Source organism: Anthonomus grandis, chromosome 12, assembly GCF_022605725.1.
Source record: "Anthonomus grandis grandis chromosome 12, icAntGran1.3, whole genome shotgun sequence".
NCBI lineage: Eukaryota > Metazoa > Arthropoda > Insecta > Coleoptera > Curculionidae > Anthonomus > Anthonomus grandis.
In genome coordinates, this window is record NC_065557.1 from 4936466 (window position 1) to 4954689 (window position 18224).

Below are 18224 nucleotides of genomic sequence, written 5' to 3' on the forward strand. Positions count from 1 at the left end.
GTAAGTACAGGTGTAGGAAAAGTCTTTATTAGATCAGAACATAATATGACTGCTGCGTTTCCACTTTATGCCAGTTCAGTGTCTTTTCTTAGGGTGTCTCTAGAACATTGAGCCTTCCTTTGGTGAAGTTCCTCTCAATTTCTTAGTGCTGCCTCTATCTCGTAACGAAAAGGAATAAGTCGTTTGGTCCACTGTGCAGTAAACAGATTTTAACTTGACGGATAATATTCTACAATAAAGCCGATTTTGAATCTTTGTGGGTTAGTCCGATATTGCATTCATAGCCTCATATATAAATGTATCCAAATGCTTACGACATTGAAATGCTAGAATTAGTAAACAAAAGTAAAATCTGTATTGTTGTGACGAGTTCATAATGAGTTACTTATTTTATTGGGTATTACGTCACTTATAGCAAAAATCAATTTAGAAAATACACATCTCACAGGCTCAAAAATTGAAAAGAAGAAGAAAAAAGTAGGCAATGTGAATAAGTCTATTTTCTTCTTCTTTTCAATTTTTCCAGAGTGTGAGATAGCATTTTCCAAATTGATTTTTGCTATAAGTAACTCAACAACTTTGTTTGAGTTGAACATGTGCACAGGAGCAAGGGGCGTGTTTTGTTTACAAACATATTCATCGATTCGCTGTCAAGTTTACACGCATTTTCAAAAGAGGAAATTTTCAGCTATACAGGGTGTTTCATTAATATTGCGATAAAATTCAGGGGGAGTTTCCTTGCTTAAAAAAATAAAAAAAGTCCTATGTCCGCCAATGCTTAATTTCTAAGATACAGGGTGTTACAGTTTTATTTTTATTTTTGTTTTTTCGTAATCATTTTGGTAGTTATGCAGATATTTGAACAAAAATTGGCATCTGGGGGTTTTTTGATATGGTAAATTCAAATTTAATGTTACGAGGGTTCGCACATACACTATACATACGGTTTTTTATACTTAATATAAAATTTTTTAGACTTTTTAAGAAATCTATAATAACTATAAAATATTTAATTTCCATAAAAATGCTATTTTATTAGATAAGTACCTTTACTCTAATGAAGTACGTTAAAACAAGGCATAAAGAGTTCATAACCGTTAATATTGTTTATAATTGAAAGCATAATCTATTAATAACTATATACATAATAAACATTTATCATGTATATATTTTTTGACGACGTCACTGGTAAAGATTACTTGTGTCGGTGGAATCAACAATGCGATCGAGCGGCGTTGCGATGTTGTTGCCTTTTTCTCTAATATAGGGACGTTAACTACATTGATTTAAGTTTGAATATTGACTTCTTTATAGAGTATCTTATCATATTTTATTAAAGAGGAATAGTATTATCCTGCGCCTGTCAAAATAGGTGACAAATTTTTATATTATAATTGCATCAGAGATGTTGGAAGCAAACAAACTGCCCACAGTTCCATGGCAATACTACTACAGCCATAAAAATTAAAACAGAAAAGACACAAACTACACAAAATAAAACGGAAAAATGTTCCTGAAAATCGGGGCCGTCCAAGAAAAACCGCACAGGAAGACTGATAAGCTTATTGTACGCGAAGTCAGTAAACAACCTTTTTCCACATCTACCTCTATAAAACGAAACTTAAGCGTAAGTAATAGCACTAGTATGAACTATCGGGACACACTTTTAATTAAATCAAACAACTTGATTCGCAAAACAAATTATAATAAATAAATTAGGAACCAATCTAAAAGCGAATGCACAGGCGAACGTATGGGTCTAACGATCCGACTCCACTCACTCTTCACACTTCAGCCGCTGCATCGTACACGAGAATTCCAAATAGCGATAAGGAATCCCGTAGTTCGACGTTCTGCATTTTTTTGTTGTACCGGGTTGTAATAGTTTTTGTTACACTAGGACGATAAGAAGACGTTTCCAAGACCAACAATTTTATGATCGAGTGGCCAGAAAAGTCCCATTTCTAAGCAAAAAGAATATAAAACAAAAACTGGCATTTATTAAAAATAATTTTAATGAAAATTTTCAAGGAAATTGGTGCAACATTCTTTTTACTGATGAGACGAAGATCAACTTATTCGGATCAGATGGAAGATTATTTATTAGGAGGAAGAATGAAGAGTATAATCCTAGGAACACAATAGGCACAGTTAAACACGGAGGTGGAAATATCAAACTGTGGGGCTGTTTTTCCTACAGTGGAGTAGGTCCCATATTTTGGATTAAAGAGACCATGACAAAAGAAATTTATTTGGATATCTTGGATAGAGTTATGCTACCATATGCCGAAGAAAACATGGCTATAAGGTGGGTGTATCAACAAGACAACGACCCTAAACATACGGCACGGATTGTTAAACAATGGTTTACACAAAATAGGGTTTTGGTTCTGAACCTTAATCCTATTGAAAACCTTTGGAAGGAGCTGAAAAATCGAGTAGCTTGTAAAAAAAAATAAGCAAGATTTATGGAAGGAAGTTCAGGAAGCTTGGTATTCCATCCCAGTTGAAACATGCCAAAAGTTGATTGATTCGATGCCACGAAGATGAGCAACCGTCCTCAAGAATAAGGGTTATTCTACCAAGTATTGACTCGCTTATCTAATGCTGTCGTTTGTTTTGCGGTACATTGTAATTATAATTTTTTTAAGGTCATTTTTCAAAAATACTCTTTTTTTTTGTCTGCCATAAAACGTGTAAGAAATCAATTATTTCTTTATAATAGTGGCAAAGAATAACGTGTATTTATTTTTTAATCACCGATGGCATATGTTGTACAAATATCAAATCGTTATGGTTTTTTTCCCTATGTAGCACAATATATTATTAGTAATATTCAAATAAAACTAGGCACTTTTATTTTTTTTGGCCACCACTGTACAACATGGACACTCTTTTTGGGAGGCACTTGTCTACTTGTTTCCACTGTTACACTTAATTTTCCTAACTCAAAACGTCTCAAACTTGTTCAACTATGAAACTCCGCCATCTTCTTTGACGCTCTCTCTTTCATTTTAAAGGTTTAGACAGACTGTGCGCCGCAACGGCCGACGGCTCTCTGCACTTTTTCGCTTTAAACGACAGCGATAACGAATCCGTAGGCGACCCGGAGGAGGACGATTTATTCGGCGTCAGCGACAATTCCATCAAAGAACTCTCCTCCTTGGACAAGGTCGACTCGATCCAGTGCTTTAAGGAACCGCCGACCGTTATAACTGACGACGACATCAAAACTATGCAGAAATTGACGCACTTTAGTCCGGCCAGGTAAGACTCAACCCCCCATATCTAAAAATCTAAAGTTTTGTAAATATCATTTTTACGCCGATGACACACAATTAATATACTCGTTTAAGCCGGAGGATGCTGTAGAGGCAAATTTTAGACTAAACATAGATCTTAAAACTCTTAACGCACTATCGGAAGATCATTTATTAAAATTAAATCCACAAAAGTCAGTGGCTTTACTTTTCTGCAGTGAAAGACTTCGAGAAATAATTTATAATAAATTAAGACTCACTATTGGGCAGTGTTATATCTCTTTTAGAAACTCTTCAAGGAACCTAGGTTTAATGATTGATAATAAACTTAAATTTGATAAACATATAACTTCATGTATTAAAAAATCTTACTCAGCCCTGGAATCCCTTTTTCCCCACCGACATTCTTTCGAAAGGAAAACAAAAATAGAATTGTGTGAAGCACTTGTGTTGTCACATTTTAATTTTGCTGATAGCGTTTATGGGCCCTATTTGGACACAACTCAGGCTAAAAGACTGCAGAAATTACAAAACTCTTGTATACGATTTATATGCGGCATTAGACGAAGGCAGCGTGTATCACATAAGCTCAGGGAACTTAATTGGCTTTCTATGTACAATAGAAGAATATTGCACTCGGCTTGCTTTTTTTATAACATTGTTAAATATAAATGTCCTATTTATCTTAATAAGAAAGTAGTATACCGTACGGATATCCATAATCTTAATATACGAAGAAAACATATTTTTACAATCTCAAGACACAATAAAGAGTCTTTCAAAAAAGGATTTTCATATAACATAGCCTCCACTCTTAATAAATTCAAAATTAATACATTTAATTTTTCTGTTGTGTATTTAAAAAATAAAATCAGGCAGCAACTCCTTTAGCAAATTTAGATTTTTATCATTGAGTTTAGCAGATCTAGGGTAGATGTAGATAATAATATTATTATTCGTCCACATTGTTAGTTTGGTTTAATGTAAGTCTTTTTGCCTACTTTATATATAATTGGGTTACTGGCAAGAATTGAGGAATTATTGTGAAGGTTATTTGAGTGCTATAATGAAAAGTGTATAGCAATGCATGGGCTTTAACAGCCCCTTCCTTGGGAGGGATGCTGAATAAAAAGCCTTTTGTTCCAGTATTATATGTATGTAAATATTATAAACTATGTAAATGTTATGGAACAATAAAATGATTTATTATTATTATTATCTCGAAAAAATCTAGCCATTGTTTTTGTCCCACATTTAAATAATTATGTGCGAAATAAAAGACACTTTTTTAACGTAGGTTCGGTTACAACGTGGTGGTACCGGCGTGCTGGAGCGAGTTCCAGGCGATGCGGCAAAGACGCGCCACCTCGATCATCAACCCGGAGGCTTTCACCAAAACGTGGAGACTGCAAAACGACACCACCACGTGGGAGGAGCACATTTTCGAAATCACTCTGCCGTCCGCAGTGGTAAGACCCTCCAAATCATCCACCATGACCTGTTAATGATTCGAAGTTTAAACTGCTAAGCTTTAATTACTTCTTAAGGACCTTTAAACCAAGGGTCCAGGTTTGAGATCGCAAATCATACTTAGCTTTACGGTTTTGTTTTGTTTTTATAATAAAATCTCTTTGACATGAAACCTGTAATATAAACCTAACTTCCTGGTAATACGGGTCAGTATTAAACCAAGAATCAATTTTATGTGACAGGTTCTAGGGAAGGTCATTCGGCTTTCCAAATATAAGTTCAAAATAAGTATAATCTAGTATAATTGGCGGCAAAAATCGGCTAATGCAGTTTATAGTTATCGCTAGTAAAAATTAAATTAAACTGCAGTAGTTAATACTGATCATATACCTTTTGCTTCAAATTTTTAAATAATGAGTATTTTTATTCACGTCACACCGTTGCATTAAATATTCTATTCTGCATAATTTATATGATACACAAAATGTTGAAGTTGTTGACATGATACAAAAAAATGTATGTGATACACAATTTATTGCAAATTTCATTCTCTACACTTTTTACATTTAAATATATTACTTTATGTAAACTCCTGCTATCGTATTATGACAAAAAGCATAACATTCTATCCATTTATTCCAATCTGTAAGAGAGTCATTAATGTCCTTAGTTCAGTACATGGTGACCACCTATATTCTCATAGTGATACGGCGTTAAGAATTCCTGTTTAATATTTAGAAAACCCGACAGTTCTTCCGAAACCTAATTTCTATACTCCGTTCTCAAATCACTTCTTATTTCCTTCGTGGTAAAAAAAGAATCAAATCAATTGTTTCTATATGACTAATTTTTTATTAAATTATAACCAGTTTAAGTTGATACCATATCTGACGTTTCCAATAATTAAGTAGGTAACCATGTTACAGTTGTCTTTTGTGTACAGCATCCTTAGTCTGGGAGTCAATATTAAAATGCATTTATAATATTATTATTTTATCTAATAAATTCACAAATAGAAAATCTTCAATTAATAATTTATTTTAAATAAATAAAGTACAAAGATAACACACATATATTTTTCCACACATATTGACCCTCTTTAAATTGTACTGGTCTATGCCTTAAATTATAGACATATGTTGATTTTTGATGAGCCTCTTTTAATTGCCTTCATTCAGTCATATTCACTTTCCTCATGTAATTTAAAAGCCTGTTCATTTAGGGTAAGTGTATTTTAAATTGTAGTTAAAATGTATATAATTAAGATTTTTTTTGTCAGGATCGGATTCTCTAATGACTCTTTTCGGAATTTATACAATTTTCGGAGATAATTACACAAATGTTTAAAAATTGTCGATAATTTTGCATGAAATCGTATTTTTCTAAAAGCATGAGTTCATTTCATTCATACCGAATGTTGTTTTTCAGATAATATACGCTGGAATGCAATAATATCTTAAAATTTTTAGGCACGCGTGCAATTTAGGGAGAAAATTACTGAAATAACGATTAAAACAAATTTATATTAACAAAAAAAAAAAATATTTATTTTATGGATTCTGTTCCAAAGCGCGACATATTTCTTTCTCGTGGTTTTCAAATGAGATACATTTTTTAAATGTCAAGAATTTCTATTGTTTCTGTCAATCGACAATGAAAACTTGACGGGTAGTTTTCCATTGGGTTCTTTTCGATAGATGGAGGGGTTTTTTTTTTGCTGTAATCACGCGAAAACAACGTATGTAACTTTATATCGTTTATTTAGTCAAAAACTAATACAAGTTCTACAACAAGGTTACTTAATAATTACCATATTACATTTTTAAAAAAGAATTGAATAACTAACAAACGCTATACAATTACCACAAACATATGTATATTATACAAACAAAAAACCAGACAAAACATGAAACTAAATGGATGAGTGTAATTTTTAAACTAACAAGCGCCCTTAACTTGTGATTAATATTATTTAGTAATGAAATATTGTATATTAATATAATATTGATTGAAGTTATATTTACAACTTTCAATTACTCGTGGCAATTGCGAAAAACTTACAATTTACGTGATACAAGTACTTTAGCTTTATAACACTTGATTTTTAATTTAAACTTCAAGAATTTTATCCCTTATGAATCTAAACAAACTCTTACTCTTTATGAATTACATTATGAAATTATTTTAATGATTCGATTATTGAGATTTTTTTCTTCCTTGGCTATTTAACCTGAGTATGGATTGCCAGAAAAGAATTATGACGTAATAATTAGACAATATTTACATAATTTTCCCAAAAACTCGCCTTCCCTCAGGATCCTTAGCCTCATGCCGAGGACTGTTAAACTCCTCAGGCGGAATTTGCAAGCAAAAGAAGAGGCAAAGGAAACGATTAAACGTGATTCAGCACAACATAAAAAAAAAACAAATGACCTATTTATAAATAGGAGAGAAATGTTCAATTCTAACTAAAATGTGAGCAAATTTGGGTTTACATTTCCCAATAAGAGTGGCAATAAATTCCTTTAAAGGTTTTTAATTCTTCTTTAGGATTAAAATCGTGACACAATTTAAAACTATGACCTTCTTCTCGAAGTTGTTTTAATGTGATTATAAGTTTGTGTATAGTTCCAGATGTAACAGCGCCACTGAATTTAACTTCATACTCTAACTCCTCTTTGCTAAGTATATCTGGATGCAATTTTAAAGCATCATCTTTTAATTTTAGTTAGGATCAATTTTAAAAAATTAATTAATTTAATATTATAAAATTGTAAGGTTATGTAACAAATTAAATGGAAGTATTTAATCTTCAACAAAAATTACTTATCCTAATTAATTTCAAAGTAATTTAATAATATTGAGGCATTAAATACATATGATTTATATAATATGTACCCACAATTTTAGTCAGTACGTTAAGATACCCAGTATTTTTACCAAGGGACTTTCTTTACAAGGGGAACCTATTTTGTCTCATCTATTCTCTCAGGTTGACGAAAACGGAATGAATGTCCTGATATAACAATATCAGTATATGGAACAAAAATCAATGGATTATTGGATTCAGGAGCCAATAAAGTATTTCTAAGTTTGAAGGGTTATCATACTTTAAATTATGTGTTTTATCTTTGCACTTTATTTACTCAGAATAAAATGGTTCATTCTAATATTGATTCTCGGACAAAAGATTCAGAGTAAACATTTTTTGCACTTCACACTTTGTAGGTACTGGGCCACGTGGATTTCCATTTCACGTTACAAGGGGGCTGCACGAAACCGTGCGTCGAGGTGACCCTGTTACGGCAAACGAAGAGCGGGATCGGCCACAACAAGGATCAAGTGAAGTTTTCCGTTGACGATACGGTGACGATCGATATGCTGAGACGCGTGGAAAATCCGGTCGTGTCCGAGGAGTATTTGAGGGCGCATAACGCGGACATCTTGGCGGGACCGGTCAATATTAACAACCATTTGGATTTGACCGAGCAAAGCGGTACTGTCACCTTGACCAGCGCGAGGATGTTTAAAGTTCGGGTGAGTTATTGTTAAGTGAAAAATGACATTAATACAGGGGCCGTATTTTTGAAACCATGCGAGAATCTTCGAATGCGAACAAAGTCGAACGGCAAAATTCGCACACGAGTTAAAAAGTGCATTTTTGAACAACATTTGAAATTTCATTTACATACGAACATGAAATGTAGTGGCAACGTAGCAAAGTCGAGTGCTATTGGAGGCTTTATCAAACGGGATGAAGACGATAAAGATTTTTTAACCTAACCTGAAATTTATAGCGGAGTAAAAAAGACAATAAAAGTAGCTCCCTTCTTAAAAAAAATAAAATCGGCTTAGAACCAGATAAAACCTTTACCAAATCATTAATTAGGTTATTGTACATACGAAATGGGCATTTACGACTTTTTTTAGTGGTACCGAGTTTTATAAAATGGAGAATATTGCAAAAAGGCAGGAATTAAAAAAAAGTGCTTTTTAACCTTAACCTTTTAATATCTCTGGAACTTTTTAACATATTCAAAAGATCTTTTTTTTTTGTTTTAATGAGAATACATAAGCGCTGAAAACTGCGATAAAATAAATCCAAAAAACGTTTCTTTTTATTAATATAACATTTAAAAATCATTAAAATTATATTTTCTGCAATGAATTTTTGAGCAAGCGAGAAACTTTTTTATTTGAAAACATTTTTCCATACTATCTGCGAATAAAAGGTAGACAAAACTGTTACGAAGTTTTTAAAAGTAACTGCAATCGGATATATTAGCTAGATTGCGAGAAATCCACCTGCAAAGTTGTGCCAGATTAGCGAGTCAAACAACAGTCGCCGACGTTCGCGGGAGACGCGTGACTAATCATATCAGAGACAATCAAATTTGTTTTTCTCTGGTTGTCTCTTTAAAACTTTTTTCTCTTTAAAACTTCTTTTCTTTTAAAACTTCTTTATTTCTTTTTTGTCTCAAATCTTTAAATTTGGTTGTCTCTGATCATATCATAACCACTAAAAAGCTGTGTCGTAACGCTCTTGATTTTTGTGCGTTAAAACACGTTTTTATTGCGTTGGTGTGTGTTTATGTTTTATGAGAGTTTTGTTGATCTGTTTGTTTCTGTTTCATATGAACAATAGCAACAATGAAGTGCCTCTTATGTGAACAATTATTGAACAATGATGATTGTATTGTAAAAAAACCAACACAAAAAGGTCTACGTATGATAATAAACTTTGCTCAGAAAAGAAATGACCCTATTAGCCGTAATATTTTGGAGAAAAAGGAGCAAATGTTAAACGGCACTTTGGCAGTTGTGTACCATGTATCTTGCAGAAAATAATTTACAAGTAAACAATTATGTAAACAATTTGACCAAACCGACGACACACAGCCAAGTACAAGCACGGCCACTCGCAGGGGTAGTACGTTTGATATACGAAGAATGTGTTTAAAATGTGGCAAATCAGGCACTAAAAATAAAGAAAAATTAACATCCGTACAAACAGGTTAGTATAAAATTTTAATTATACCTACGAAAAGTTTTTTATATTAAAAAGTTGAGAAAAATATACATAAAAGTAATTTTTTAAATTAACTCTTAGTGGGTGCAAAAGGTTAAAATTGGATAAATTTATAAATATTTTCCGCCGTATGCAACATCTTTTAACTAATAGCAGTGACAAGTTTGGTTTTTATTACATTGATTAAATGAATTTAAATTAACTTTTAACTGAAAGTGGTGGGCGATGTAATACGACCACTAAAGTTTTCTGTAACTCTGTGGTATATCAATTAATTATCACATGGGATGTGACAAGTTTGACCATTTAGAGTTAGCTAGTGCAGTTTTTAAAATACTTCATACATTTATTAAAATCCTCCTTTTAGATGAGTTTTAGTAAATTACACGTGTAACTTTTTATTCTAGGAACAGGAAAAGGTACGCACGAAAAAAATATTAATGCAGCACAAAAACGGGAAGATATTTCTATGATTTCAAAGCTATGTGGATACGAGGATTTGTTTGCTTATGATGCCAAATATCACAAACGATGCTATGGTCACTATATATCAAAAAAGAATATTCAGGCATTTAGAAACAAACAATTAAAATTAGGATATAAAACTCTGTTATCACCAAAAAAATAATCCCCAACGAAACAAGATAATTCCGCGGAGACGTCAGATTCAACGAGTGAATCTGAATTAAATTATTTAGATCATGAGCCATATTTTCAAGAAAATGAAGTTCATATCTTACACAGAGCGGCTAGAATATTAAAGAATCAAATGCGCGAATTTCAATCCAAGCGGAAAGAATTTCCCATTCCTGAGGACACAAATGAGTATATGGACACATTACAATTTATTTTTTATTTTATGTGCATATATCAACTAAAAATTTGGTATAACAGTCACATACCATATATGAATTTTGAAGACCCAAGAAAATATGGTTGGACAAATGAGAGAGAGTCTAATATATGGACTCCAATATTTGCGACACAGGATCCCGTCCCAAAGGAACTACGGAAAATTTTAGTTCTTCGATGTTTCGATGGAAACTGCAACACTAGAAAGTGTATATGTGTATCCCAGGGCTTGGAGTGTTATAACGAATGTAACTGTATCTTAAGTTATTATTATTCATCAACTTCATTTATAAATTATTCGTAGATGGTTAATAAATGGCGGCAGTTGGAAGTACGTTCGGTCGGCAACGGTATAGAGCGCGGCAATTTCCGCCTACGCGTTACTTTAAAAATTCATATTTCAAAAACTATTTCGGATAGAAACCTGTGGCTTTTTTTTAAAACTTTCTTATGGTTTTTTCTACATTTCATTCATAGCATGTATGGCAAAATTCATCATAATAAAAAAGTTTATATTTCTTGCTGAAAAATTCAATACCAACAATATAAATTTTATAATTTTCATGTTTTTTATTAACAAGAATATAAGTTTTCTGCAATTATTTTACTGCAGTTGTTAGCGCTTATATATGCCCTTTAAGCAAAAAAAAAAAGAAAATTTAGCTATATGAATTAGTTTCGGAGATATTGGCAGTTTAATGTATAATGGTAACATTTTTGAATTAAACCATTTTTTTTTAAATTCTGATTTTAAAAAACTCGGTACCATTAAAAAAAGTCGTAATTACCCATTTCGTATGTGCAATAACGAAACTAATGATTTGGTAAAGGTTTCATCTGGTTCTAAGCCGGAAAAAAAAATTGAAATATTTTAACCCGTTATTTACTCCGCTATTAAGTTTAAAAACATCAGGGAATTTTTTTCAGTCGGGCAAATTCACCCAAGATTTTGCAGCTAAAACTGCACAAGCCTTGTGGATAAAAGTAGCGGATAGATTACACAGTCTCCCTGGCGTGGGACTCTGTAAATTTTCTCTATTTAGAGAAGGAAGCGAAGAGACAAAGATCGCTTAATGCCTTGGCACTCTATAAACATTTCCTTATGAACTTCGTTGTTGCTCGGGCATAGAGAATTCGATAATTATCTATTCTAAAAACATCAGACAATTGAGCATAGTCCAGCTGTGAATACAAGAAGAAGAAGAAAATGACATTGACAATATTGACATTTTGACTTTTTTTTTATTTTGCTTATGTCAAAAGTTTGTTGTGATGTGAAACTTAGAACTTAGTTTTTGGCTTTGTTTTACTGTTTTACATTAATTTTTATTGGTTCTAGCGCCTAAAACGCTTAATTCAAGCACTTAAAACTTTAAAATGCTTCCTGTGCAAAGATTTTTAATTAACGAGTTAGAAAATCGGCAGCGAATGCAAGAAAATCGTCGACCATTTCTGGATGTTGAAGTAAAAAATCTACCAGCACAGCCCATTGCGCCGGATTGGTTTTAGGTGCTCTACTTTGATTCTCCATATCTGTAACAACAATAATCAGTTGATTATTTATTAAAAATGGCATTAAAAACTAGTCTGGAACAATTTAAGTTTATTCCAAACATAGTTTCTTCTGAAGAAGCTAAGATATTCAAAGGCATATGTAATAATATGGATAGGCATAAATAATATTATGATGTATACCCACTTTTTATCTATAATGATTTGCAATTGCAAGGTGTAACTTTACATAGGATATTATTTACTTGAGGGAATGGATGAGTACTTACCTAGTAAAATAATTTGATTTCTCCTTTTCCTTTTACCCTAAATCACAGAATACAAATATAAATAAAAAACGAAAAACTGAAAATAAATCATGACATAAGTTAAAAAAATCAAGTAGTGACTCCCGTCCATCGCACGTTAAATTTTTTCTCCCTCCTAATAAAATTTCCCCGTTCACGGCGTACGGACGGGGAGTCGGCGCCAAATCCAAATAATTAAGCCAATAGTTTATTCTTTCCCACAATACACGCTAAAAAAGGAAGAAAATAATATCTTTACAATAGAAAGGTCCTTTTCGTTGTCGCTTAAATAGCGAGTCTATATTCGTATATCGTCTATATTCGTTGTGTAACGAAAAAGCCCGAACGGCGTTACAGAGTCCCACTCCTGGAGTACATAAAGAGCATATCAATTCCGTCGTAATAGGCTTGCTTAATCTATATAATTCAATAAATTGAGCATTTGAATACATTTCAAATGGGTCAAGAAGTGAAGAGTATAGCCTATTCCTTCTATCTGCCAGAGTTTCAGTCTCTTCCAGTGCATCGACGACGTTTCTTTGCACAAGATTGTTTAATCTTGCCATTTGATAATAGTTTTTTTTTTCAATAATCAACAAAAAAACACTACGAAAATCTTAACGAAGTCACACAAATTTAAAAAAAAAAATAATGCTCGTTTAAAATCAAAACAAGACAAGTGGCAGAATCAAATTGAAAATCGCACACAAACTTTGAAATTCGAACGGTATATACCCATTCGAGACACCGCATGCGAGAAAGTTCGCATACGATGCCGTCGAAAATACGAGTATCGATTTTTCGTGCGAAATCCTCTCATTTTGTATGCGAATCAAATTCGAATTTCGGTTTCAAAGATACGACCCCATATATAATACATCTAAATAATTATAATTATCTAAATAATAAATAATCATCATAATTAGATTAATAATAATACATATACAGTGCGGCACATAAACCGACAACATTTTTTCGCATATTCTTGGGGTCATTTGGAAACTTTTTACCCTAATACCTTGGGTCCTAAAAGTTACTGTTACGACGATATGAATTATTTAATCTTTTTTTCTGAAATTATTTAAAATGTTGCCTTTAAAACCATATAACTTTTTTATTATTGTCAATAAAATTCGACGTGTGCGAGCGTTTTTTTTGAACACGTCCTCATTTATCTTTTATTGAATTTGTTCCATATTTTTGCTGTTCACTGTATATTCCAAACTCTTTGGTACTTCAACACTGTAATTATCACCCATTTTACTTAATAACACGGCCTTCTCATTTATTCCAGGTGCGAAACTTGTTGCTGCACGTACGCGCCGTGTACGACAAAGACGACAAACGAGTGCGTCGTCGGGACAGCAAAGGAAACGCGATCCCCGAGAAACTGTCACTGCCCACCCGGAAAAACGAGCAGTACCTCGGGTGCGACTGCATCCACGAGCTGAGCATCGCCATTTACACGCCGGCGAACAATTCGCAATCGCCGTACGAGAAAACTTTAAGGAACCTAATGTTGGACTCGAACGTGTTCATCCAGTCGTTGGTACTGACGGCGTGCGATAGCGACCGCAGCGCGGTGATCAAGAACGTGCTGGACATTCTCAATTGGATGGCGGCGATCCGATTGGTACCGAATCGGGCCGGTAACGGGGAACCGCTCAACGAACAATTGGAGTTTATGTTCATCAGCGCTATCGGGGACAATTTGAGCGGACTGTTACGTAAATGTTTGCTCTTGGGGGGTCGCAGTATCGCCCATAAGTGTATGTCTTACGTCATGACTTGTATACGGTGAGTTCCCCCTAAAGGTCTTATAGTTTTTATGAATTATTATTTTTTTCTATTAGTTAAAATAAAGAATACTGCCGAGTCAAGGCATCATAAGTGGGTAATTGAGTGTCTTACGTCAAGGATTATAGTACTTAGCCTGTCTGGACATCATCAGAGTGTCCCAACTTTATTTACAGACGATTTTTTTTCGTCTCTGTATATGATATGAAAAAAGTTAAGATAAAAAAATGTTTGTTTGGAAATAATAATTGACATTATTGGAGAATATACTAGAGTGTGTCAAAAACAAAGTTTTCCTTGTCAAGGTAAATTTTTTTAAATGGAACGCCTTGTAAATTTCACCAAATTTTTAGTCTTCATTTAATTCTACATTAAAAATGACACTATACATGAAATAATATTGATGGTTTTTGAAATTATTGCTTATTATGATGTTATTATAATATAGGGTGATTTAAAAATGAGTGCAAAGATTTCAAGGCCGTATTAACCAGCCAAAAATAAGAACTTTTTTTCATATAAACGTATGTTCTAATTTGCTTCGTTTTCTAGATACAGAGTGTAAAAGTTTTTTAATAATATTCGTATGGTAACAATAAGAAAAAAAACATTGACTTACCCAAGGCATACATACGTATTTCGAATTAATAATAATAAATTATTATATTAACATGCAATTAAGGCGAACAATAATTTCTTTACCAATTATAAAAAGTATAGGAGATTATATAAAAAGGTTGTTCAGAGGGTAAAGAGGAAACTAAAGTTTTAAAGATAATACGTTCACGGAAAAAATAACCAATACTATTATATTTGCATCGGAATTAATAATCGAACCACTGATTTATTTGATAAATATGTCTCTTGAATCGGACACTTTCCCGGGGATTTTTAAGATAGAAGTCATTGCCTTACGTAAAAAAGATGATAGATTGTTGTTTGATAATTCGTGAGTTATTGGAGATGGTCTATCAGGCTCTGGTTGAATCCATTCTAAATTATGGTATAAGAATTTGGGGTAGTGCGTGTAGCACAATGTTAACAAACCTGGTTATCACTCAAAAATATATACTAAAAATAATAAATAAAAAACCAAAAAGATACCCAACAGTTAATTTGTTTTTGGAAAGTGGTGCTCTCACTGTAAGAGAACTTTACCTAAAGAGCACCCTTAACTTTATGAAGAATAAAAACATTTATAAGATTCTACCCCAACGCCTTAATATTACTAGATCTGTCACGAGAGAACATGTTTATTTGACTAAGGTAGATTTTACAATTTGTCAACGTCATATATCTTATGTGGGGCCAAGAATCTTTAATTTTGTTGTAATTCTACAACAGATAAAAACTATAAATTCAACACAATTTAAAATAAGTGCAGTCCATATCGAATTGGTGTCTAGCCTTTCAACTGAAGCCTTTTTACTCACCCTGAAACGTTTTGTTAGCCGTCGAGGAAACCCAAAGATAATTTTAGTGAAAATGCAACAAATTTTTTAGGTTCCAGTAACCATCTCAAGGAGGTTCATGATTTTCTCTCTAAAAATAGTGTCTCTCAGGCTATCCAAACCTTTCTGGCAACTTCTGAGATTAAATGGAAGTTCATACCCCCTCGATCTCCACACCATGGAGGTATTTGGGAAGCCGCTGTTAAAAGCGCAAAACACCATCTCTTTCGATTAGTCGGGAACACAAAATTTACATTTGAAGAACTTAGCACCGTTATGGCCCAAATTGAGGCAGTGTTAAATTCACGGCCACTCTGTGCCATATCAAATGATCCCTCAGACTTGACATTCCTTACTCCTGGACACTTCCTAATAGGTAGATCTCTTACCTCATTTGCTGAACATGATGTGACAAACGTTCCCGAAAATCGACTAGATTTATGGCAAAAAATTACTAACGTTCGGCAAATTTTTTGGAAAAGGTGGTCTGTAGATTACCTTAACAGACTTCAAAATCGCCCGAAGTGGTTATATCCTTGTCCCAACCTTAAGGTTAATGACTTTGTACTCCTAAAGGAGGATAATACCCCAGTTTTACATTGGCCTATGGCTAGAATAATTGAACTCTTACCAGGCAAGGACAAAAGAGTCAGAGTGGTTAAGGTGTTAACTGGAGATGGAACCTTCACCAGGCCAATTACCAAATTATGTCCTTTGCCTAATGGCGCTAACCAAGACTGTTAAGTGTTCTAAAGAATAGATAATGTGTTAGCCAAATTTATATTGTTGTTATTATATTAAGTTCTGAAAATTTTAGTTTAAAGATGTAGAAGTAAGTGTTTTAAGTTTCTAAGTGACTTTAATTTGTAACCAAGTTTTGACCTAATGTTTAGAATTGATTTAATTTAAAATCTACCCCTGTAATCTTAAATCTAGTTAATATGTATCTTTCTTGTGCTTGCAAACTTAACCAGTTACTTTCTTTGTTTGAAGTAGTTACTTCAAGGGGGGGGAATATGTTGTAATTCTACAACAGATAAAAACTATAAATTCAACACAATTTAAAATAAGTGAATCCGCGGCAACGTCGCTTTTCTACCATGCCGCTACCAGCCTTTTGATGTTCTATAAATAACCGCCACCCGCGCGGCGTCTTTGTGGCAGTCGCTCGTCACCTCTCAGCGAGTCGCCGTTGAGCCGTCTCGCGGTATCGTCTCCGTCCAGTTGTAAGATGGAAGACACGCTCGCAGCAAATCAAAATTGAACTTTGTTGTTTTCTCTTGAACTAATCTAACTTTACAACAAAAAACCGCTGCAGAAATTGAAGGCGGTTGAGTGAAGCAGTAATCGGCCCCCATGGTGGAGCAGTTCTCTTAAATCCTTAAATTTGTAAGTAAGGTCTCTCCTTACATAGGAGAGCGCTACAAGTGATTGGGGCAGTAAAAAACCTCCCCACAAATTTTATACCACACGCTTTTAAGGCTATAAGAAAAAAACTGTTTAATATACGCATAACCGAATGGATCAGGTGTAACTATGAAAATATTTTATTAAAGCTACCTTTTCTAATGTAAACAAATGTTATAATTACAGTTATATTTGCAAATATTATTTAATGATAGAATAAAAGAATGAATTAATTTAAATATTACTTTTACAAATTTAATCTAAGTTAATTTAATTTGGTTTTTATAACAAGCTCTCAAATTTATTGTTAAATTATTATTGTATTCTGAAATACTGTGTCCCGACAAGTCACTTGTGACTTAGGGCACAAACACTAACTGTAACAATACTGAAGAATTTTAAGTAATATATTTGAATTTGAATTTGAATTGTCGCCCTATTTCTGTTCTGAGTTAAGTCTCAAAGATTCTTGATTTTCGAATAGATTTCTTAAGAACAAATTGCGTTTAAATGAAGAATGAACGGTTTTAAATAATTTTACACCACGAACACCCCAAATAGATAAGTTTCTTAGTTAGAACCCAAAATCAAAGAAAAACTAACTCTCAAGAGGAAAAATGAAAACTCTAAGTCTCAGTCTCAAAATATATTCAATTAATTCAAAATATATAATAATCTCAAAATATATTTTGAGACTTAGAGTTTTCATTTTTTCTCTAGTTACGTAGGTCTCTTTGAGATAATGGACGAGTTCTTTCAACTAACTCTCAAGTAAATTATTGGGATTTCACATTGACTCTACTTTAAACTCGAACTCTCCCAAAGATAACTTGCTTTCTAAACTTGCTGCAGTTTGTTTTTCTATTTCTCATTTACCGTATGGGTCTTTTGAAACAAAAAAGCATTATTTATTAGAAATATGACGTGACAAGTCACTCACTTTTCAGGGGTGCCAACAACATAAACAAATCAATCGGTGACCATTTCCGTAACTGCGTCCTAAATTCCGTATTGAAGATCTTGGACGAGCTGAAATCCGTTAAATCGGCCGCTGGACTGCACTGGATCCTCGCCTTACTGCTGCAAGTCACCAGGAAGGAAAACGAACCGGAGGTCATCAGTAAATGTGCCACTTTACTCAACGAGGTAATTTATATAA

General features: G+C 33.2%; 1 protein-coding gene across 3 annotated transcripts in view; it reads left to right on the plus strand.

The window, feature by feature from the left end:
• The window catches only part of LOC126743427 (baculoviral IAP repeat-containing protein 6), a 117489-nt gene that overhangs the window by 25391 nt on the left and 73874 nt on the right, over nt 1-18224 (plus strand). For all 3 annotated transcript variants that reach the window (XM_050450523.1, XM_050450524.1, XM_050450525.1), the window contains exons 10-14: nt 3021-3267; nt 4558-4729; nt 7959-8267; nt 13705-14207; nt 18013-18211. In XM_050450523.1, the coding sequence (XP_050306480.1) occupies nt 3021-3267; nt 4558-4729; nt 7959-8267; nt 13705-14207; nt 18013-18211 (1430 nt within the window). The remainder of the gene's footprint in view (nt 1-3020; nt 3268-4557; nt 4730-7958; nt 8268-13704; nt 14208-18012; nt 18212-18224) is intronic.